Source organism: Anastrepha obliqua, chromosome 5 (assembly GCF_027943255.1).
Source record: "Anastrepha obliqua isolate idAnaObli1 chromosome 5, idAnaObli1_1.0, whole genome shotgun sequence".
Classification (NCBI taxonomy): domain Eukaryota; kingdom Metazoa; phylum Arthropoda; class Insecta; order Diptera; family Tephritidae; genus Anastrepha; species Anastrepha obliqua.
Window position 1 is genome coordinate 113,016,558 of NC_072896.1, and position 25,040 is coordinate 113,041,597.

The following is a 25,040-nucleotide window of genomic DNA, read 5'->3' on the forward strand; positions in this document are numbered from 1 at the left end:
CAAACATTGGAGTGCGTAAAAATCAAAATAAAAATTTCCTTAACTCAAACATGTAGTTTTTTTTATTTAGTAAAAAAGTTATTCAAAAACATAAATAAATAAAATGAGGCCGTTTTCTCGCATTTTTGAGTTACGACATTCTTTCAGCAAACGTGCGGTATTTCGTTATTTCCATGCGAAAAAACTTCTACTACCATTAATTTTTCGATTATTCTCTATGTTTAAAATAAATCAAAGCGTTTTCATTTTGCTGCAGTTACAAACAACAACATCAAGTCTTAAACAATTAACAACAAGCGCAAACGCCATTCAATCGTAACGGGAATGTATGTGTGTAAATTTTTACATCCACCCTAAAAGTGGCGCGTGGCACACATTTATGGGAAGTGGAATAAATCAAAATGTTGACTTTGCTTACGGAAAAAAGTTCGTTTCTTCAAATTTAATTAAAAATTAGAAGAAGCAATCGAGTAAAACGAGCAAGCAAGATGCTTACAGCGTGAATGGAGAGCAAGTTTAGATGACAAAGAGAACAAAATTATAAGGTGATGTTTTTGATGATTTGAAGAAATGCAAAATAGATGAAGAGAACTGGAGTAGATAGGTTTCATAACTACAGGCGGGACTCACGATAAGAGCTAAAGAGTTTCTAGAAGCAAAGTTTCTATGAAACACTTGTGATATGCTAGCGTTCATTAGCGCTCAGAGTTCACGATCCCTCTTTTGACGTGATAACGTCTTATAATTCGATTTAACAGGCTGCACGCACGAAAAAATGTGTCGTTACCTTGCCCATTAGTGTTACCAATGCTCATTAGCGTTACCTTGCTCATGTGTCGTTACCTTGCTCATTGCCGTTACCTTGAATGAACTGCAAGCGAAAGCGCGGAACGAACGACAAAGCAAACGAACGGCAACGTTCGACATCTTGCTCTCTCCTACTTAAGTGAGCGTATATGTGCATGTATATGCGCATATATACATATATAATATAAATTCACGTATTTGTATTTGCATATGCCTTCTTATTAATTATTATTAATTTGATTTACTTGAAGAATTTAATTCTTATAATTCTATGTAGCCGGCTGCACGCACCAAAAAATGCGTCGTTATCTTGCTCATGCGTCGTTACCTTGTCGTTACTCGTTTGTAATCGGGTTATTACATTTGTGGCTTTCAAGGAACTCAATACAGTCGAATTTGATTTTATCGCTGTGGTCATACTTCATGTAGAACTTTGGAGTGACTAAGAGAGCAAAACAGAAAAAACGAGAGATCGAATTACGTGAGTGCGAGGAGCTTGAGATGCTGGCCAATAGGAACAACGCCCGAAAGTTCTACCAGAAAGTTCGGCGGCTTAAAGAAGGCTTTAAGACCGGGGCGTTTTCCTGTAAGAACAAAGACGGCGAACTGGTGACTGACATCCAGAGCAATCTTAAATTATGGAGGGAACACTTCTTGAGGCTGATAAATAGTGGCAGCTGCGCATGTCACAGAGAATGTGAAGATCCCGATACCGTCGGAACTGTCGATCTGCTACCCGACCATGACGAGGTGAGAAGCTAGTAAGGTGTATGCATCAGCTTCTATGCAAAATGTGGTCGGATGAAAGCATGCCTCCCGATTGGAATTTAAGTGTGCTCTGCCCAATCCATGAGAAGGGTGATCCTGAAATCTGTGCCAATTATCGCAGGATAGTCTTCTAGATATCACCTAGGTTCTAGCGAGCGTATTGAGTGAAAGGCTGAAGCCCACCATCAACAAACTGATTGGACCTTATCAGTGTGGCTTTAGACCTGGAAAGTCTACCATCGACCAAATATTTACAATACGCTAAATCTTGGAAAAGACCCATGAAAGAAGAATCGACACACACCATCTTTTCATCGACTTCAAAGCTGCATGCCTGTATGCCGCGATGTCTGAATTTGGTATACCCACAAAACTAATACAGCTATGCAAGATGACGTTGCTCAATACCAGCAGGACTTCTCGGAGCCGTTCGATACCAAACGAGGTTTCAGACAGAGTAACTCGCTGTCGTGTGACTTCTTTAACCTAATGTTGGAGAGCATCGTACGAGCCGCAGAACTTAATCGCTTAGGCAAAACAATCGCGCTGTTAGTTCTGCCTTCTCCAAACTGGATAAAGAGGCAAAGCGATTGCGTCTGGTAGTGAACGAGGACAAAACAAAGTACCTCCTGTTGTCAAACAAACAGTCGGCGCACTCGCGTATCGGCACCCACGTCACTGTTGACAGTTATAATTTCGAGGTTGTAAAGGACTTCGTTTATTTAGGAACCAGCATTAACACCGATAACAATGTCAGCCTTGAAATTCAACACCGAATCTCTCTGGCAAACAAGTGCTACTTTGGACTAAGTAGGCAACTGAGTAGTAAAACTAGGCACGAACAAAACTAACCCTCTGCAACGCTCTCATCATGCCCGTCCTAACGTATGGCGCAAAAGCGTGGACGATGACAACATCCGATAAAGCGACGCTTGGAATCTTTGATAGAAAGATTCTGCGCAGGTCCAAAAATCTTGCGATGGAGAATATCGCAGCCGATGGAACGATGAACTGTATGAGCTTTACGATGAAACATAGAAATAGCGCAGCGAATAAAGATCCAGCGGCTACGTTGGCTGGGTCATGTCGTCCGAATGGATACAAACGCTCCGGCTCTGAAATTATTCGATGCGTTACCAGCTTGTGGTAGCAGAGGAAGAGGAAGGCCTCCTCTGCGTTGGAAAGATCAGGTGGAGAAGGATTTGGCTTCACTTGGTGTGTCCAACTGGCGCCGGTTAGCACTAGAAAAAAACGAGTGGCGCACTTTGTAAAATTCGGCCAAAATCACGTAAGCGGTTATCACGCCAATTAAGAAGAAGAAAAAGAAGAAGAAGAAGAAGAAGAAAAGAGCAAAAGATGAATGTTACAGAATGACTTTTGGTTTCTCCCGATATGTGAAGCCATAATTTATTCAGTGAAAAAAAAAATCAGAAACTATTTGATTCAGTGACAAAAGCGATTTTTGGATGAGTTTCTGTTTATACCAGAAATTTTATGTACTTATTCGCGCTTACATCTTTTTTTGGGTGTTTGGTCGAGCTCCTCCACCTATTTGTGGCGTGCGTCTTGATGTTGTTCCACAAATGCAAGGACCTACAGTTTCAAACCATCCCCGAATGGCAGATATTTTTTATGAGGATTTTTTCATGGCAAAAATGCACTCGGAGGCTTGCCGTTGCCTGCGGTCGCCTCTCCGCCATTAGATAAAAACTTGTTCCATCATTTTGGTGTTTCATGCTGTCACGCGCCAACCCATTCGACTACGGCGGCCACCAGTTTCACTGTATATGTAACTATATTTGGGTAAATTAGTCGACCTTGCATTCCAGTCAAAGTCAAAAAACGCTTATTAATAAACAATTCGATACGTAACCTCATACAAATAAAATAAATCAAGTTTGTGCATAAGTATGGATATACAGTCTGTGTCAGAAAAAATGAACCGCGTTTTTTCGTGAAGTATAAAAGATATATATTTAAAAAATGTTAACATGAAAGTATGTACAAAACTACGAGTCACAATTACTCAATAAGCTGTGTAGTCTTCATCGTTGTCGAGTGCAGCCTGGCATCTTCTTCATGCTTTGAACCAGCTGTTCTGCATAGCTCGTCGACAAACAGGACTAGATTTTGCGAACTTCACGCATGAGATGCTTTAAATTGTGGGCTGGCCTTCCGACAACATACGTTTTCATAGTTCTCCACACATTTTCAATGGGGTTGGCGTTTTGGAACTTGGAAGGCCCATCCATTACTGTGACGCCATTTTCTTGTTTTGCTGTTTCTCAATGTGTTTTTCTAAGAGCTGTGGTTTTGGATGATGTGGGACGGTAGGATATGTTCGCCTTCTTCAGTCGACGTTCGATGGTGTGGATACTCACATATATTCCCTTTTTAGCAAGAACTGATCGTGCTGGGCGTAGTCACAAAGAAGGGTTCCGCTTAAAACGTTGGACGATCACTTTATCCTGCTTTTTTGGAGTCACTCGCTTGAAGCCCCGCTCGGAAAAGTCATCAACATTTTTGTACACCTAATACTGCTGATTCCACATCACAACAAACTTTTTTGATTTTTTAATTACTTTTGCAGCCGCGGCGTAAGACAATTTTGGCCCTTTCGAATGCGTGCATAAAAATACCGCCTCAAAATGCATCGCGTACTTTTCACTCATTTTTGTTTGGTTGCATTAATGAGAAAGTTTCGAACAACACTAACCTGAATTAGCATTGGCGTCGTAGCTCTTGAGTGGGACTATTGCGCAGCAGAAAGCAGACCGAAATATATTTCGAAGGTACAAGAAAAAAACCGGTTCTTTTCTTCTGACACAGACTGTATAATCGCATTTGAAGTTTGCTCAAGGACAATGAGCTTGTGACAACTTTTGCACCGCCCACTATCTGAGTTCAATACTTTTTCACTTTCAGTTTTAGTATCAAGTATTAGCAGATAATATTTGCTGCTTAGCAATTCAACGCAAATTCAGCATATATAAGTACATACATACATACCTATGACGTAAACGTCTGCAAAAAAAAAAAACAACAACAAAAAAGGAGTAGCAAGTACTGATTTAAATAAGGTAGGTTTATATTTGTATTTGTATTGTATAAGACATGGGAGGAAAAGCCCCGGTCCCAACAAAGAAAACACGTTTTTTTTTGTTCAAAATTAGCTTTATTCATCAACGTAATTTCCATCAAGAACAACGCAATCATTCCAGCGCCGCTCTAGCATTTCAATACCACTTTTCTGGAACGATTTATCTCTTGCTTCAAAATCCTCAAATGCCTCAGTTTCAGCGATAACCTCTTCATTCATTTAGCGAAATTTCTTACCGGCGAGAATTTCTTTTTAGGTCTGCGAACAGCCAGTAGTCGCTGGGAGCCAAATCTGGCGATGGCGGGTGATGGGTGGATGTGGGAGCACTTCAAATTTCAATCTAAGAAGTTTCGCCACCTTTTTTATTGACTTGTGGCACGCTGTGTTGTAATGAAAGTGAACAAACGCGGCATCCACTTTGAACAGAGCTTTTTCATAGTCAGCTGCTCATACAATATAAAGCCAAGCCCTTCTTTTGATATCTTTGCGATGTCAGCTAACTCACCCAACTTCACTTTTCGATCATTCAAAACGATTTTGTGGATTTTTTGCTGTTTTCTAGTGTTACTCATTTCCTCATTTCTACATCCACTGCGTTCTGCATCGGTGTATCTACGGCCACGTTCGAAGTCAACAATCCATCGTTTTATTACTGTTTCTCATGGAGCGGAGTCCCCATAACACTTTTCAAGCCATTGCTTCGCTTGAACAGTATTTTTCCCCGTCAAGAAGAAATGTAAAATTTGTTTATCCATTGCTTTGGAAATAACAGAAGTAGCGTCACTCTTAGCACAATAACTCTCACACTGATGAATAGAATATAATTCAATTTTCACAACTGTCTTTTTAAGCTTAGTACTAACGAAAAAATAGGTGAATACAATGAAACTAGTGCCATCTATGTGTTAGGCTTGGGACTTTTCAGCCCATGTGTTACTTGTACCCACCCATTAGCAAAGTGATACTACAATCTAAGCAAACTATTGCGAAAAAAGTCTCTTAATATCGCATGTAATCGTGATACCGTATCAGGCGAGTCAGCCACCAACTGCGTATTTATGTATTGACTATATGCCAAAATTAGAGCATTTCACTGACAAACAAGGAGAAGGCAAAGCCTTCCCCGTTGACATGATTAAGTGGAGAAGGTTCCTGCTTGCTTGAAGTTTCTAATTGTCATATGGACTTGTAATAACAATGGTCGGAAATTTGCTTAGTAGGCGAGATGAGCATTAGAGCCAGAACTGTAATCTGCTTCCGGTAAAGGATTTTTCAAAAGCGACGCCTAGGTGCAGTAGTGGGTAATTCCTATACGATACCTTTTTTATGTACATGAAACTTATTATGAAAATAGTCGAAGAGCAGTAGTAGTAGTTTAAAAACAACATATCGCAAAATTCGTGATTTTTTTGGTGGAAATAATCGCCCGAATGAGTCGACAATTCAAACCAAAGGACTAGCAGACCAAAAACTGGATGTTCCATTGAGATTATTTAGCACAGTGATTTAGCACAGTGTTGCTGAACAACCTTCAACATCGATATTCTCGAGCATCGACGTTTTCAACAGTCAGGCATTCATGAATTGACTTTTTGGTGGATCTTTCGCATAACAGCCTTTTGGCCGGCGCATGTTGTTAAGGGTAGTTAGAATTTTCAAAAAATTTGATATTATTTCTGCTTAAAGTATACATTCTTAAAAATATTGTGTGAAATTTTGAAGTAAATCCGAAAAATACTTTTCGAGTTATTCAATAATTAACAAAGGGCGCTCGGGGGCTCCGGAGAGTTCGAGAGCAAGTAGCAAAACTTTAAATGCGTTTTTCTCAAAACTATGTTTTTTGAATTGGTGATCACTGTAACTTGGTAGATTTCAATAAAATTTATACCGCATTTGAAAAACATAAAAAAACTCGTGCCTGATCGAAGGATTTTTTTTTCAAACATTTCAATTTTTTTTAAACAATTATTTGTCGTTTTTTTCTCGAAAACCTGAAAAAAATTCCTGATGCCGCCGTATTGTTAATTTTGAAGCAAAAAGTTTCGATTAGGCACAAGATTATCTATTAATAAAACTAATTTCTCTTGTCCGATCGATTTTAGATGAATCTCCAAGGACTTGTGATGATCACCGCAAGGGACTTCTGGAGAAACGGGCTCCACACAAACAGCTAACATTTTTACAATTATTACTTAGTTTTTGGAAAATTTGCTTTTATTTTTGTAAATTAAAACAATTAACTAGCAAAAAAAAAATTATTGAAAATCATAATCTTCTTCTTCTTCTTCTTAATTGGCACGATAACCGCTTACGCGATTTTGGCCGAGTTTAACAAGTTTCTTTCTCGTGCTAACCGGCGCCAATTGGACACACCAAGTGAAGCCAAGTCCTTCTCCACCTGATCTTTCCAACGCAGAGGAGGTCTTCCTCTTTCTCTGCTACCACCAGCTGGTACCGCATCGAATACTTTCAGAGCCGGAGCGTTTGTATCCATTCGGACGACACGACCCAGCCAGCGTAGCCGCTGGATCTTTATTCGCTGTGCTATGTCTATGTTGTCGTAAAGCTCATACAGCTCATCGTTCCACCGCCTACGATATTCGCCGCTGCCAAAGTGCAAAGGTCCAACGATCCTCCGCAGAATCTTTCTCTCAAACACTCTAAGCGTCGCTTCATCGGATGTTGTCATCGTCCAAGCTTCTGCGCCATACGTTAGGACGGGCATGATGAGTAGACCGGAGTGAAATACGTAAATTTTTTCAAATCATATCGTAATAGCAGGGAAAAGTTGCTACATATCAATACAAATTCAGGAAAAAAAAGAAATTTCAAATCGGTTAATATCTTCCGTTCGCGCATTGCATTTAAAATTTACAAATTTTATAATAAATTGAACAAATATTCGAAAAATTGTAAGAGGTGGAAATGATGTTAGATAAAGTTCATTTTTTGTAGACTATTACAACATCAGGTATAGTTTGAAAAGAAAAACGTCTACCGCTCTATCAAAGCCCCTACAGCCCCTGAAAAGAAGTGGAAAATGTCATTTTTTGTATAAATTTACGTAATTGCGGGTGGTTAGTTTCTCTATTTTAATTTTTGTATAAGTCTTCTTGAGTATATAAGTAGAATAAATTATTCCCCTCTTAGCGCGCCCACTGACCACACTATCTTAAAGAAGTTTTGTACAGCTCTTGGCCCGCCCTTTTTGGACGACTCAGAACTCACCGCGTGAAGGTGACTGTACGACGAGTTCCACCCACTCCCTTCCCAACCAACCAACCAAAGATGAAAAATTATTTATTCGGGAGTGGCAAAGTCTGCTTTAGTGTCAAATTGAGGCATAACTGTACGAGAAGTGAGTGCTGCTCTTATAAACCCATCACGTCTCTCGTTCCCATACACTTTTGAGGACGCTTGAGTTACTAGTTTTACGCAACGCTCCACAGCTTGCGTATGGCATGGAATATTTGTTAAATCTATGGTTAATTTAGGTTTTTCTTTATCAGAAATTAATTGCAAGATATCTTCAGAAGAAAGGCTGTCTAAAATTGGAGGGCAGGTAAGTTTCATTTCAGACCAATTAATTAACTCAAAATATTCATTTGCTCCAAAGTTCAGTTTAGGAACCAAAAAGTTTCTAATATTTTTGTCTTTTGAAGGGATTTCTTTTATTTTCAGAACTCGCCTCAATCCAAGATCGCGGACATGCTCTCTGTCATCTACCACCATCGAGAGAAGAATGTTTTCTGGATGGGCAAAAAAGGAATTTGTTTGAATAACCTTATGAACTACTGCCTGGACTTCTGAAGATAAGATTCTACATTTTTTAATACATTCTAAAATATGTTTAGGTCCGTCAACTATTGACGAATTTGTTTTGATTTCGAACCATAGAGGTGCGTATACAGTCAAAATGTATTTTACAATTTGAATGAGATTTTTAGATGGCTCCTGCAAAGAAATGTATAATCATAGGAACCTGTTTGCAATTGTCAACCACCGAGAGTGTGATATTGGTCCCGGATCTCGATTTGCTAGATCTGGGGAGCAAAAATAGCAATGGCAATGTCATGTAAGTATTTCTGATCTTTACTTAAGCTTATTGCGTCAAGCGTTCGTGGAAGAGAGCATTCGATCCTCTGAAAAGCAACGATGGACAAAGATTCACATTTAGCCAGCTGTTTGCCAAGAAACCCACTGAAAGACTGAGGACCTGTTGTTTTACCATCAAGTATTTCAACTAGATGCCTCAGAGGTAATTCATTAAAATGGAGGAGACAGATAGCCCATTGTACTGGTATTTTTAAACGCGTTTTAATGAATTTTATTGCACCATTCTTCCACCCAGTATTTGTTGACGTACCATCACATCCAATCACTACAACATTAGATTTATTTATACCATTTTCTTCAAAATAATTTACAATGCTGTATGCTGTGTCCTTTCCACTTTTTGAAGTAGGTACTAAATGACAAAGGTACTTTGAGCCTGGTTCTGCTATTACTGAAATGTGCTCTTCTTTTTTTATAGATTGATAACGTTTGTTTCCTTTTTCAACTAAAACTAAAGTGTCATCCATCCTGCCATCAAAATACACACACATCGGATCGTTTAATTGCTCTATTGCATTCCCCGATTCGATAAGTTTTAGTCTACATTTTTCTTTTTCTCTTCTCATTTTGCTTCGATCAACAACAAAAGAAGTATCTTTGTCCGTTATAAGACCAACGTCTTTAAATGCACTAGACACAATAGCTGCTGCTGCTCTATCAGATACTCCAAAATGATCACTTGTTAAGGCCGTTGCTGGAAGTGATAAGCGCATCTGTGCATTTTTTGAACTTGCTGACTGAGAGGAAATAGAGCGTGGGGTCTGAAAATCGGGATCATTCTTATCATTGTCAACTTCAGGAGTTATCTCTGTTTCAGAATCAATACTACTACAAGAAGGTCCAGGTAGGTTGGTCTGACTTAAGTGACGAGCTTTTCTCTGCAATTTTAATGTAAGCTTTTGAGTTTCTTTGGTATCTACTGTCCCAATCTTTCCTTGTCCGAGATATCTTTGAGCATATAGAAATTTGATTTCTAATGGCGGTATCTTTCTATCTTTAGGGCATGTGCAGTTGATAGTTACCGGCCTGGGACAAATACACTTGTCAAAGCTTCTTTGACAAAAGCAATTGAGTGTCATCTCGCACTTGCAGGACGAAATGTCAAATAATGTACTTGAAGATTGTTCAATAAAATCATTGTACTTCTTTTGTTTCTCAGGTGTGTCTTTGTCCCTTGAATAAGATTTACGAAGAGTGTAGTATCGATCATGTAGATGTTTAATCTTTTGTACAACTCTTGTGTGGGAAACTATTGGAATCGAAGCCTTGGAATAAAGGGACTCAGTCTGATGAGCTACAGTATCTGCTACAACTGTGAAGCTTAACTTCTGACCAGAACTGGCAGCAGAAGATTCTACTGGCATTTTGTACCTCACTTCTTGCCAACATTGTATAATGTCGGTATTAGTGGGAAGGACCGATGACAGCAGTGGTTTAGGTGCACAAAAAAATGGGCAGTGTATGTCCTTACGAGTAAGAGACATGAATAAAATGTTTCAAGAGATTTAATGTTAAGTAATTGTGTAAACTATGTAATTCAAAAGAACATCGAATAGAATTTTTTTTGACCAAACAGCGCTGTTCGACAAGAGTGAAAGCAGAACTGGTAATGACCAGAGAGTACTAGCTCTTCCGTGCACTTCGTTTATCGGTATGCCAGAATCAAAAGCAAAATGAAAAGAAAGACGATGGAATACAAGTAACCATATGGAAGACGATCTAAAGCACAGACGTGTTGTAGTAGCCGTAAGCCGCTTTCACGCAAGCCTCATTTGACATAGGCTTCCTTAGTAGATTTGGTGTAAAATTGGTAAAAGTTAATCGCTCAGAACCACAGAAATGGATAGATTAGTAAATTAAAAATCTACTACTCAATGCTGAAAGTGCTATGTATAAAAAGGGAGATCGATCTTTAATCATTTACCACTTCTACAAGTTTTCGTAAATCAGCTAGATTTGGGATAAAATTTGTAAATTTTAAATGCAATGCGCGAACGGAAGATATTAACCGATTTGAAATTTCTTTTTTTTCCTAAATTTGTATTGATATGTAGCAACTTTTCCCTGCTATTACGATATGATTTGAAAAAATTTACGTATTTCACTCCGGTCTAATGATGAGACCCTTGTAGAGTGTTAGTTTTGTTCGTCGAGAGAGGACTTTACTACTCATTTGCCTACTTAGTCCAAAGTAGCACTTGTTGGCAAGAGAGATTCTCCGTTGAATTTCAAGGCTGACATTGTTATCGGTGTTAATGCTGGTTCCTAAATAAACGAAGTCCTTTACAACCTCGAAATGATAACTGTCAACAGTGGCTTGGGTGCCGATACGCGAGTGCGCCGACTGTTTGTTTGATGGCAGGAGGTACTTCGTTTTGTCCTCGTTCACCACCAGACCCATTCGCTTTGCCTCCTTATCCAGTTTGGAGAAGGCAGAAGTAACAGCTCGGTTGTTAAGGCCGATGATGTCAATATCATCGGCATACGCTAACAATTGTACGCTCTTATAAAATATTGTGCCTGAGCGATTAAGTTCTGCGGCTCGTACGTTGCTCTCCAACATCAGGTTAAAGAAGTCACACGACAGCGAGTCACCCTGTCTGAAACCTCGTTTGGTATCAAACGGCTCGGACAGGTCCTTCCCAATTCTGACGGCGCTGCTGGTGTTGAGCAGTGTCACCCTGTTCCCAGGGTTAAGTGGGTTAGCCTGCTTGCGGTATGATAGGGGTGGTTTCTAGGGGTTAGGGCTGTGTGTGACTCGGTATCCAAAGGTTAGATAGTGTAGGGGTGTGGTGAGTCAGCACACTTATGGTGTGAGACAAAATTTTAAGAAAAATAAGACTCAATTCAAGAATGTTATCTCATGTTATCTCAATCGATCGAATCAGCGAATAAAAATGATATTTGAGCAAACTTAACGCCATTTGAAAAAAAAGGTTTGTATTTAAAGATGCCATCCCTTATTTTTGGTGAAAGAAAACATCTGCAAGGCTACATAGCCTCAAATATGGGCAAAAATGGTGTTTTTTGCACTTTTAGATTAGGATATCTCGAAAACCAGAGCAGATAGAGCAATTCCGGGGCCAGATTTGGATTCAGCGCATCATAAACCTTCGGAAATATATAGTCTGGTTTCTGGGTCTGAATGTTGGTTAAATTTTGTCGGGCTGTGTAATTTAAGTTAAGAGCCGTATTTTGAAAAAAAAAATAGTGAAACCTGAAGTAATGAATCACATTTTGACATGTTTTATTTTAAAACAACATCTAGGCGCGCCTTTTGAAAGACCCTTTGCTTTCAATATTTAATTTTCTATTTTAATTTTAAATATTTATAGAAATTTCGCATTTTTCAGGAAATAATTACATGTAGGGTGGCCCAAATACGGCTATCTTTTTCAATCAAAGATTTTTTTAACACTGGCAGCTCTTTCTCGCTCGAAATATTGGCTGTCAGCTAACACAGTGGAACGAAATCAGTCTTTTCGTGCCTAAAAAAATGGTCCCATCTGTTGATCGACATACACGCACGTAAGTGTTAAAAACCCAGAGCATTCATTGAGAGTGCCAGTTTGGTATAGATTTTGGAGTAATGGCATCGTTTTGGTCAACGATGAGATCTGTAGATCGATAGATAGATATGAGTTTCAACACGAGTTTTGACTTCAAAATCTTATGCGATGTTTGGTTTCATTCGGCAGAATAGCTCGGAGTTTTCTGACTCATAAACATTAGAATTGCTTTACATATCTTTTATGCATTCTCACCTTGAGTATGCCATTATTATTTGGTGGCCTTATTATCAATTATCAATCAATGGGATTGAGAAAATTCAAAGGTTTTCTTTACTGCATTTCTTCCTTCATATAATGCTCGTTTACCTCTTTTAAATCTGAAACCTCAAGAAATTAGAAGATCTGCTCTCCATTCCAATAAACTAGCGCGAAATCTACTTTTAGATGAAGGTCACACACGATTGAAAAAAAGAGACATCTTCAAGTCTGCACTATCTTAATTATCTCATCTCACACGAGAGTCCGTCCGCAACTTCCTCCAACCACATCTATCACATTCGAAAAAAAAAAAAAACAAAAAACAATAACATTTTCACAATCGACATGAGGGACAACGGAATCTCTAAGGGAGACTGGAAACTAAGCCTTTCCGGCTCCCAGCTACGAAGAATCGGAGACTGGAAATCCGTCCTTTCCAGCTCCCAACTATAAAGAATTGGAGTTTCACAACCGATTTAATCATATATCTAAATACCTATATATTCATTTGAGCAAATAATTCGTTTCTTAGCACTGGCAAGGAAACATATTACTCTAGTATATAAGATTTGTAAACTTATTGTTAGTTTCTTATACAAGAAAGATTCAATAAATAAAGAAAAATGGAAAAAAAAATCTGCTCTCTTCATAAATTTTGTATATGACATTACAAAGGGAGATTTTGACTGTGCTGCCATTCTGAAAAAACTAAACTTTAATGTTGCAAGAAGTGAACTTCGAAATTCCTACCCATTTTGTGGAAGTAATAACAAAACAAATTATCCCCGAAACGCGCTAATTCCTTGCGCTCTTACTGGATCTCATCTCTTATCGACCTTGATTTTTCTTTGTCTAATGTTGTTTTCATTAAACTTCCGAAATCTTGTATAGAATCGTATTTAATTAGTGTTCGTAGTCGGTAGGAATTTGTTGTTCATAGACTTTTTATATTTAAATAAATAAATAATAGCTTACAATGTCACAAATCCCACTTGAGCCCCTATGGTGTTAACCACATTTTTGGCAATCAATCGGACGGCTTTACGTTAAAAAGCTGGCAATCGCTGGCGCTTGGCACAGACGTACTCTTCTACACGTAGTAGCATCAGTCTCGTTATTTATTAACCACACATCGTTTGTTAATCCTTTGGGGACGAGTGTCAGCATATAACTGCCCAAGCCGTTTAACGTTGCCCAAATTAATTCGTAGCTGTAAGGCACGCGATTTCTGTAGTTCTGAGCGGTAGGTATAGGTGTAAGAGGTGTAGTAAAGGAGTCACGTTTTCATTCAAAGACATTAGGGGCCATTAGCGATGAAGTCCTATCTTCCTTATAATGTAAACTTACGATGTGAGATGACGGTGGAGTCAGAATGAATTTCAGTTCCTCGATTCAGTTCTCAGGATCTCTGGCAGAGGAACCAGCAGGCTTTTAATATATTTTATCCTACGCACGATGGCTAAGCGATCTAGAGATGATACGTTAGATAGTGACAGTTCTGACGAATATTACTTTGAATTTCAAAGACGGAAGGTGACGGCATTACTTCGTCAATTTGAACGATACCACACAATGCCGGAATATAATGTATACATAAATACAACCAAACTTCTTTTTGTGAGTTTTTTCCAATTTGTTTGTTTATAATATAACTATCTTTCGATTTTATGAAAAATTTTTTTTGTGTTAAATAAAACCTTAGTTTTTATATCGTTCAACGTATTTAGTTTTTTTACTGCGCTCTCCAATACCTCTCGTCTTCAGCGACGCTCACCCGTCGAGCGGCTCCGTTTCAAAGGGTTGAAACAGGTTGAATCTGTTTTTTCATTTTATTTCATTATCAAATATATATTTATAAGCATAAGGTATATATGTTTGAACCACCCTTTATATGGGCAAATATTTTAACATTTTAATAATGTTCTTGGTTCGAAAGGAAATGACATGAAAGCGAATGTTCTCAGAACTGACACAAAAGTGGGCTAACAAGTGAATTACTTATACTGCACAAGCTGAGACAACTACCTCACCTTCAAAAATAAAACCCTGAAAGTTGCCCAAGTCTTCAGGTAACCGGGTGGCATGCAACAGCGGTAAGTTTAGAGGTGAAGTAGCGGTTTATACAAATAAGGCTTGTTGGCATTATATGTATACAAAATCATATACGAAGATTTGCAGATTTACTATTGCTTTTCCCAGCTATATGTAAGTATGCATATAGTTTTGTTGTGAAGGAGGTGAAAATGCAAAACTTCAGACAGGGAATCAATTTCGTGATTTCAAAGACACGCAACAGCAAACAGCGCAACAGTAGCAACTAAATTAAACAATATGAACAACAACAAGAAGCAAGAAAAGTTATACAGATTGATGTACATATCATACGAGCACATACCCAATAGAAGATACCCTTTGACATGTATGTATGTATGTATATATATATGAATGCACGTGCATTAATGTTTTGACAAGCAAAGTTGGCGAGGCAGGGAGCGAGAGCCAGATTATTTAGTATGCCGTGGAAGAATGATTGTATTTTAATATAAATAAAGAACCAACAAAAGCTGCTGAACACAGCAAGACAATGTAGCCATTTCGTGGTATTATGGATGGAGGCAAGGCTGCTTGGGGTGACACGAAACACAATTGCTTACCAATTTGTAGCCAAATGAAAAAAAATAGGTAAAAACAAGCAGTAGTCATTCCGATTTCATAGGCATTTACAGCATTTCATTTTCGCATTCAATCCACTCTGCTGCTACTCGTCAGCCAGTGAGTTAATAAATCCTTTCCGCGTGCAGCCATTTGCATTTATGCTTCAAATCGTAATAAATACTTGGTACATTCCTTTACATAATCATCCATTTGCTATTTTTAACGGCAATGAGTGAAGAAGCGCATACGTAAAAATAGATATTTAAATTCCAAACCTACGAAAATTCCTACGAATTGTAATAAATAAAAATTCATAGTCGCAGTGCAAGTGGCATTTTCCAGTTAACAACCAATAAATGTCGTCGATAGATGATTTGAATCAGTCCTTCTGTGGCAGTCAAAGCGAAATGAACATTTGGAAAGGAAAATTGCTGGCGGATGTGCCATTCGGTAATGTGCTCATAGTGAGTGGGAAAGTGAAACCAAATCCGAATAAGTAAACATGAAAGCTTGACGATCTAATATTGTAATCATTTCAATAATGTTTCTGATTGTTTTTAAGAATTTGCTTGGACATAACCGATAATATTAAGGGTCAAAATGAGAGCGAAACGGTTTATTTGAAAATTGAGGCGAATTTTAGGGAGAATCAAATAATAAGGAGTATGTTTATGCCCGGCGAAGGTTGGCAACAAGAAGAGATCTCAAAGAATTGGAAATCTGATGGACCGAAAAATCCATTGGTGCCAGGCAAGTACAGCAAATCATGAGTACAAAGTGTGGACGACGGGGCGTATGAGTTATGTGATTTGAGTGAGAAGCGAATGGGGATGTACTATAAAATGAAATGGATTGAACGGGAGTTAAATTGAGGTAAAATAAATTAAGTTTAAATAAAATAAATAAAAATACAATAAAGTAAAATTAAATTAAATTCAAGTAGTGAAATTCAATAAAAATACGAAAAAAAATTAATTAAAATAAAACAAAAATAGCTTAAAATAAAGTAGAATAAAATAAAATAAGATGAAAAAAATAATAATAAAACATAAGTAAGCAAAAGTAAAATAAAGTAAAATTTAATTAAATTCAAGTAGTGAAATTCAATCAGAAAACAAAAAAAAAAAATTTTTAAATCAAACAAAAATAGCTTCAAACCAAGAACAATAAAATAAAATAAGAAGAAGAAAAAACATAATAAAAAAAATGAATTAAAATAAAACAAAAATAGGTTAAAATAAAGTAGAATAAAATAAAATAAGATGAAAAAAATAAACACGTAATAAAAAGTAAATTAATTAAATCAACGCAATGAAATTGAGCTAAATATTTAGAATGAAATACAATTAGTAAAAATAAATTTAAAAAATATTTTTAAATGAAATATAAGATGTACTAAAATTCAATAAATGAAATGATAAATAAAATGAGATGACACTAAGTTGATACAACAAAAATAAAAATTAAAATTAAAATTAAATAAAATAAATAAAGTGAAATAAGATAAAAATAAAATTACGTAATAACAAAAAAACCTTAGATTAAACTAAAATAAACTCAATGTAGGAAAATAAAACGAAAAAAATAAATATAACAAAAAACGAAATAAAATAACGTAAAATGAAATTAAATTAGCTCAAATAAAATAAATCAGATGTAATGAAATTCTACAACATACAACTAAATTAAATTAAATAAAAAAAAACAGAAATAAAAACAAAAAATAAAATAAGTAAAATAACATAAGATAAAAAGCAAAATAAAAAAAGTAAAACAAGATGAAAATAAATACAAATTTAATAAACAAATTTAATATGAAATTCAATTAAATAAAATAAAATTAAGTAAATACAACAAAAATAAGAAATAAAAATTAAATTAAATACATAATGTGTAAAAAATAAATATAACAAAAAACGAAATAAAATAACGTAAAATGAAATCAAATTAGCTCAAAAAAAATAAATCTGATGTAATGTAATTCAATAACATAAAACTAAATTAAATTAAATAAAAACAAAACCAAAATAAAAATAAAAAATAAAATAAGTAAAGTAAAATAAGATAAAAAAAAAATAAATAAAACAAGATGAAAATAAATACAAATACAATAAAGTAATATGAACTTCAATTAAATTAAATAAAATTAAGTAAATACAACAACAACAAAAATTTAAAAAATAAAATAAATAAAGTAAAATAAAACAAAAACAAAATAACATTAAGTAACATAAATTATATTTACTTAAATTAAACCACATGTAATAAAATTCAAAAAGGCAAAATAATATGAAAAAAACTAAAAAATAAAAGAAAAATGAAGAAAAATAATGTAGAAATAAATATAAAATAACGTAAAATTAACAAATAGATTAACGAAACCAACGCAAGACAAGTCTGGCCGAGGGCCTACAGGTATGCTCCCGAGAGGAGTGAACAAGGAAAAACAAACAAAAAAATTAATAAAATTAAATCAAATGTAATAAAATTCAATAAGATTAAATTAAATAAATAAAATCAAAGTAAACATAAAAATTAACACTTTAGGTATCAAGCACCTTTTATGCAAAGGACCCATTTCGGGGTCTAAGTGGCATCTATATATGTGCGGTGTTTCTATGTGCGATGCGACTGCCAAACCTACCTAAACATAAAAATAAAAAATAAAAAAAATAAAGTAGATAAAATAAAAGTTTTAAATTAAATTAAATTAAAATAATATAATTACCAAAATGATGTATAAAAATGTAATCATTATTTGATTACAAAATGTATTTGATATTGATAAGACAGGTCTGCGAGTGTTAATTACAAGAACTATAATGTGACAATTATTGTGTATCTTTTCACGCTGTACGCGTGACCCCTCAAACTGTTCACCAAGGCTGAATTTTGAGTGATTTAGCGCCAAAAATATTTTTTTTTTTTGGCAGACCAACTTTTTTGTAGCTTCCCTAAATAATGCATGCATAGTACGCACTCTTAACTTCAAGGGGTTAGGGGTATTCAGAATTTTCAAAAAATGGGAATTTTTGTTTTTGCATTTTCTTAAAGTATAATATTTTAAAAATATTGTGTGAAAATTTAAATTGAATACGAAAATTTCTTTTCGAATTATTCAACAACTAACAAAGGGCACTCGGGCGCTCCGGGGCAAACTTTAAATGCGTTTTTCTCAAAACTATGCTTTTTGAATTGGTGATCACTGTTACTTAAAAACCGCTCAGTAGATTTCAATAAAATTTATACTGCTTGTGAAAAACAGAAAAAACTTGTGCCTGATCGAAGGATTTTTTTCAAAAATGTTGATTTTTTCTAAACAAGTAATTGTCGGTTTTTTCTCGAAAATCTGAAAAAATATTTCCTGAGGTCACCATATTCTCAATTTTGAAAAAAAGCTTCGACCAGGCACAAGATTATCTATTAATGAAACTAATTTCTCTTGTCCGATTGATTTTAGATGAATCTCCAAGGACAACAAGGGACTTCTGGAGAAACGGGTTCCACACAAACAGCGATAACTTTTACAATTAGTAATTGTTTTTTTTTTTTTGAAATTTTGCTAAGTCAAGTCGAAACATAATTTATTAATGCTATATTTTTATTTTTGTAAAATAAAACAATTGACTAGCAAAAAAAATTATTGAAAGTCAGGGCCTCTGATACTCGTAACCCTTAAACATCATTTTCAAAAAGTGACTTACAATAAAAATTACGAATATTTGAATTTATGACAACAAATTTCATAAAATTAAATGTTTATAACTTTTATAAAAATGGTTTCTAAATTTAATATAGTGTGGTAAAAGGTATCATTTTGCTAAATTAATATTTTTTAATCTTTGACTATCATCATTCAAAACGTCTCCTTTATCACCTCAACACGACTGCGCGCGTTCTTATTTTCCAGCTTTCTCATATTTTAATTTTTGTTGTTTTCAATTTTTTCAGTTATAAACCGATAAAATGATATGCATTTCTTTTAATTCAGATTAAAATTAACCAAACATTATTATTAGATCCACCGTGCATAGGATGCTTTTGATACGGATTTGAAATAGGTCAGCGTCATAACGGTGGCCTTCATTATTGTCCTGGAATTATTCCTGACGTGGTGGACAATTTTTGATGTTGATTCTTATTCAGCGCGGAAATATATTTGTTCCTCTAAAGTTGAACGGTAGGGTTGGAGAAGGAGTATTCTGCAAAGAGCTCCCCATCAAACTCAAATTCAGGTTACCGGATCACTGCAGTGTGTTCCAAGCAGAGGTAGCCGCAATCAAAGAAGGAGCTGACTAGCTACTTACTTGCGTAAGAACTGTTAAGAAGGTAAATATTTACTCCGATAGCGAAGCGGCAATTAGGGCCCTCGGCTCTATTATGGTGCATTCGAAACTGGTCAGAGAATGCCTGGTCTCTCTCTCGATTGCATCAGAATTCTTCGACATAAGGATAATTTGGGTTTCTGGTCACAATGTCATTGCTGGAAACTACGAAGCCGACGAGCTGGCCAGACAAGGGACCAGTGAGGTAGTGTGCCCGCGAAAGGAGAGGATCAGAATTCCCTTGACAACCTGCGCTCTACTCCCGGAAGAATGGGCTTTGCACCTACTCAGCGAACGTGTAAAGTCGCGAAGTCCATCTGGCCACGTTTAGATAGGAGGCGTTCCAGGGATATTCTCAGGATGGCAAAATCTCATCTCTCAAATTTCGTGGGCATCGGAATTACTTCGAGTCCTTTTTGCGTCAGCTGTATGGTCAACACCAGCAGCGCCGTCAGAATTGGGAAGGACCTCTCCGAGCCGTTTGATACCAAACGAGGTTTCAGACAGGGTGACTCGCTGTCGTGTGACTTCTTTAACCTGATGTTGGAGAGCATCGTACGAGCCGCAGAACTTAATCGCTCAGGCACAATTTTTTATAAGAGCGTACAATTGCTGGCGTATGCCGATGATATTGACATCATCGGCCTTAACAACCGCGCTGTTAGTTCTGCCTTCTCCAAACTGGATAAAGAGGCAAAGCGAATGGGTTTGGTGGTGAACGAGGACAAAACGAAGTACCTCCTGTCTTCAAACAAACAGTCGGCGCACTCGCGTATCGGCACCCACGTCACTGTTGACAGTTATAATTTTGAGGTTGTAAAAGACTTCGTGTATTTAGGAACCAGCATTAACACCGATAACAATGTCAGCCTTGAAATCCAACGTAGAATCTCTCTTGCCAACAAGTGCTACTTTGGACTAAGTAGGCAATTGATCAGTAAAGTCCTCTCTCGACGAACAAAACTAACACTCTACAAGACTCTCATCATGCCCGTCCTAACGTATGGCGCAGAAGCTTGGACGATGACAACATCCGATGAAGCGACGGTTGGAGTGTTCGAGAGAAAGATTCTGCGTAAGATTTTTGGACCTTTGCACGTTGGCAACGGCGAATATCGCAGACGATGGAACGATGAGCTGTATGAGCCTTACGACGACATAGACATAGCGCAGCGAATAAAGATCCAGCGGCTTCGTTGGCTGGGTCATGTCGTCCGAATGGATACAAACGCTCCGGCTTTGAAAGTATTCGATGCGGTACCAGCTGGTGGTAGCAGAGGAAGAGGAAGGCCTCCTCTGCGTTGGAAAGATCAGGTGGAGAAGGACTTGGCTTCACTTGGTGTGTCCAATTGGCGCTGGTTAGCACGAGAAAGAAACGACTGGCGCGCTTTGTTAATCTCGGCCAAAATCGCGTAAGCGGTTATCGCGCCAATTAAGAAGAAGAGAAGTATGGAGGATGAGGTGGAATCATCTCAGCACCTGCTGCTTAGCTGCCCAGCTCTCGCCGGACTAAGATTCAAGCATCTTGGTTCTCACTTCTTTTCTGCGCCTGCTGATATAGCAGGTCTTAATATCAAAAATCTGATGAACTTCATCAGCAGTATAAAGAGGCTAACACAACCGCAAATTAGTCACCGTTCATAGTCCACAAACACTCAACCCTCCGCACCCCTTTTCTTTTCGTCCTATCGTTTCACCTCTTTTTCCCCTCTGGTATCACAAAGGATGAACCAAACTTCTCCCTGTGCAACCATTACTACCTAACCTAACCTAACCTCTAAATGAAAACATTTCACATTTCGTAGGGATATGTAATTTTTGCTTTTTCATTATTTTGCTCGAAAGTAAAAAATAACGTTTTTTTTAGTCACTCTCATAAAATAAAAATCATTCCAAAATATAACAAAACAAAAACAAATAAGTGCTAGTAAATATGTCCACCAAATTTACTTCATATATGAAAGAAGTATTTTTCTTCTTCTGAAATGTTGATGAGCTGATACCAATCAAAAGCACCAAATGAAACCAAGTCTATCCAAAGAAGCTTATTACGTTACACTGTTTCAAGCTGTAGGATACTATAAAAAAAATAATAAACATTCAGAGGTGTTCATACAGCATGACCTAGCCCGCCTTTATTCGCTGGTCTTCATGAAACTCATGACTCTCTTCATTTTCCCTTGTGCGGCATTCGTCATCGCAAAAATATCCCTCGAATATTTTTCTCTCAAGCACTTTGTGAACTCAAATGTGAAGCGTCCGAGAGAATGATTCGGCGGAAGATTTGTGAACCGCAGATGAAGGGAGAATGACCTACATATATGAGCTTTTAAATGATAGGAATGTATGCAAAGGAAAAAAAAAATAAAGTAAAAAAAAATTATAAAAAAATAAATAAATAAATAAAAAATAAATAAAACTGGATGAAAATAAATACAAATAGAATAAAGTAATATGAAATTCAATTAAATAAAATAAGGTAAAAAAAAAATAAAGATAAAAAATAAAAAAAAATAAAAAAAAAATAACAGAAATTAGATTTAAGATATGCAAATGATGCAGTTTTGAAAGTAATCGACTTGGACCTGCTGGTGGTGCTAAAAGAAGTTGACGACGTTTTCTGCGTTGACCACACTAAGTGGAGAAGATCTTAGGTTGGCATTGGGTGTTTCTAATTGTCGCCAAATAGCACGCGGAAGGTAAATGAATTACCTTTGTTGTATTCAGCGGAAATCGCCAGTGTGTTTACTGCCCTAATTGCATAAAAAGGGTGTGTGTGTATTTTTTTTTGTAGTTCCGGTTTCATAGGTATAAGCTTGATATTTTTGCGCTAATATGTAAATTAAATGAACATTTAAAAATCAAATAATTTTTCCTGCCTTTTTATTGTATCCTCAGGAAAAACATTCACATTTCGCATTGCTGTTCTACAAAAATGCTTCGAAATCTACATAAACGACAATCTCTATGGAGCCTTCGAATTTGTGAAATTTCCCAAACCAATAAATTTCGTAATGGTTTACGGTGACTTTGAAAAAATCACACAATTCCATCAACGAATGCTATTTCCGCTCGTCTTTCCGAGAAGTTTGATTTGTCCGGAGAAAATTGCTTTTCAAAGTGATGTACCAAAGAAATACGAAGTTGGTAAGCTAAAAAGAGAGATTGAGAGAGAAGAGAGAGAGAGAGTGGAAGAGTGAAAGAGAAAAATAAACATTAAAAGAGTATATACACAAGGTGACGCAAAATTAATCACCTTATCGGAAGATTTATAATTTTTGCAAATGGCATCGTACGTCAATGATAATTGACACCTGCGAAGTAGGCAGCTACAGACAAGCAATGAGGCGCGTAAATTTCAAAAAAAATTTCATCACTCAAACAATTTTTTTATTTAGTAAAAAGGTCGTTGAAAAACGACATAGGATGATTAATTTTGCGCCATCACGATTTATATTTATACATGTTTTTCTTACTTTTCATTATTAATAGAATTTGTTTCAAAGTATGTACTCGTAAATAAATTAATAGAAATTTGGCATTTCCAAAAATCAAACAAATTTTTTTTTTTAATTTTATACCTTAAAATATTTTGCACTTTCACCCACTTTAAATTCCATTATATTACAACAGGTACCGTTGTTGCTATGGAGTGCATTGCTAAAGGTCCACCGAATACGGCTTTCTCCATTTGCTTCCAATGCAATGACACAGGGCGCATTGTGCTCAAGTTTCATGTGAATTTTGAGACTACAACCGTGTCACGCACTTACGAGCGGCCCGATAACAGGCAAGTAAAAAATTTTCTACCCTCCTATTCGTTTTTTCTGCTTTTTCGCTCAATTTTTTATTAAAAATTTACATGTTGCTATTTCCAGTTTTTCGTCGGATGATGAGGAAACTGATGGCGAATTTCCATTTCAACGTGGCAAGATCTTCAAAATCGCATTCGGCATTGGCGACAAGGCATTCATAATTGCGGTGAATGGCCAATATTTTACCTACTACAATTATCCTATTCGCACATTTGCCATATCGACACTGAAGTGTTTCACCAATAATGTTGGTGATTTTGCGGTGAAAAATTTGGAATATCATTGCGATTCGCCCTTATTGACGCGCGTCGAAAAATTGTCGCTCATTTAATTGGAAATCCTCAAAAAAATATATAGATTAATAATATTATATAGCAAATTGTTGTATTTGCATTTCATACGTAGATTTTTGGCATAAGCAGTGGTTAGTTCAAGCACATCAAATTGCATATTTTGTATTTGCAAAGGAAATCAGTAGGAGCACCACACTATTGAAGTCACCTTGAAGTATATGTAGAAGTTGCTAAGAAGTATAAAATACTTTAATAAAATATTTAATATTCAAAAAAACAAAAAACACTTTTTACTACCTTTTAATTTATTGCTACTCTAGCAGATTAGGTTATATTGAGTGGCTGTCTTTCGGCGCACTTAGTTCTGAATAGTCTCATTGTGATACCACTGGATCCCATCCTTTACACTTCTGAATTTTCTCCGAACCAACCTGTGGATTTAACGCATTTCGTTAGGTAATTTCGGCAGCCATATTTGAGAGACCTCTTCAATGCTGTCAAAAAAGGCGAATCCGATTGTGGAAAACCGTGTGGAAAGCCCTTTTCTGTATAGAGCAATGCATGTACGCAGGCGGTGTTCCACAGTTTCCTCTTCTTCAGTATCTTGACAACTTCAACAAAAGTCTTTACGTGGTAACCCTTTTTTCTTCTTTTTTTGTGGTGGATGAGGATGGTTTAAAATGCCTTCGCACTTACAGCGACCGTCGTCAACTGCGTCGAATGGTGTAGTCACTAAAACAATCCCTCCTCCTCTTTTGGGAAGACTCCTTTCCCCGAACTACCTTGCATTATTTCGGGAAGGCCCCGAACGGTGTCCATTAAATGGACCAATCCTATTGACCCACGTCTGGGTCCAACATATTTGCAGCCAGCTTCATGCTATAGGCTCGTCTTCTAATGCTTCGGTAGCGTCATACCAGTGGTATGTGTGGCATGCTCTCAGGCCCCTCTCACCTGGGCGTATGGATGTTATACGCTATCGAGGTTTCTTTTGTATCTGCCGCAAAGAAGATGTTGCAGTAATAAAGATTGGTTGAATTTCAAGGGCCGATGTTGAATGTAAACCACACCTAAACGTCAATTTTTTTTCTGCATTTCATTTGACATTTTTCAAATTTTCAAGGTGCAATTGATGTACTAAGGTACAAGAACTAAAGCCTCTTGACCATTTCAAACGTCGTCAATGGTCAGAATGGTGGCAGGAAATGGCAACAGTGGATGACTAATTTTCGAAGAATTGCCGCATTTGGGCGAATGATAATCCAAGAGTGATTGCCGAAAAACCAATGCACCCACAAGGAGTGACTGTTTGGTGCGGTTTATGGGCCCTCGGCATCATTGGGCGGTATTTTTTCCAAAATGACGCCGGTCAGGCAGTTACTGTGAATAGT

General features: G+C 36.7%; 1 protein-coding gene across 1 annotated transcript; it reads left to right on the top strand.

Annotated features, from left to right (window-relative positions):
• The first annotated feature begins 15,354 nt into the window (after nt 1-15,354).
• Nucleotides 15,355-23,832, top strand: LOC129248549 (uncharacterized). The gene is made up of 5 exons (XM_054888137.1): nt 15,355-15,712; nt 15,779-15,966; nt 22,440-22,688; nt 23,175-23,331; nt 23,420-23,832. Exons 1-5 carry the CDS (start codon nt 15,573-15,575, stop codon nt 23,685-23,687), a joined length of 1,002 nt encoding a protein of 333 aa, XP_054744112.1. The 5' UTR covers nt 15,355-15,572; the 3' UTR covers nt 23,688-23,832.
• Nucleotides 23,833-25,040: the final 1,208 nt, after the last annotated feature.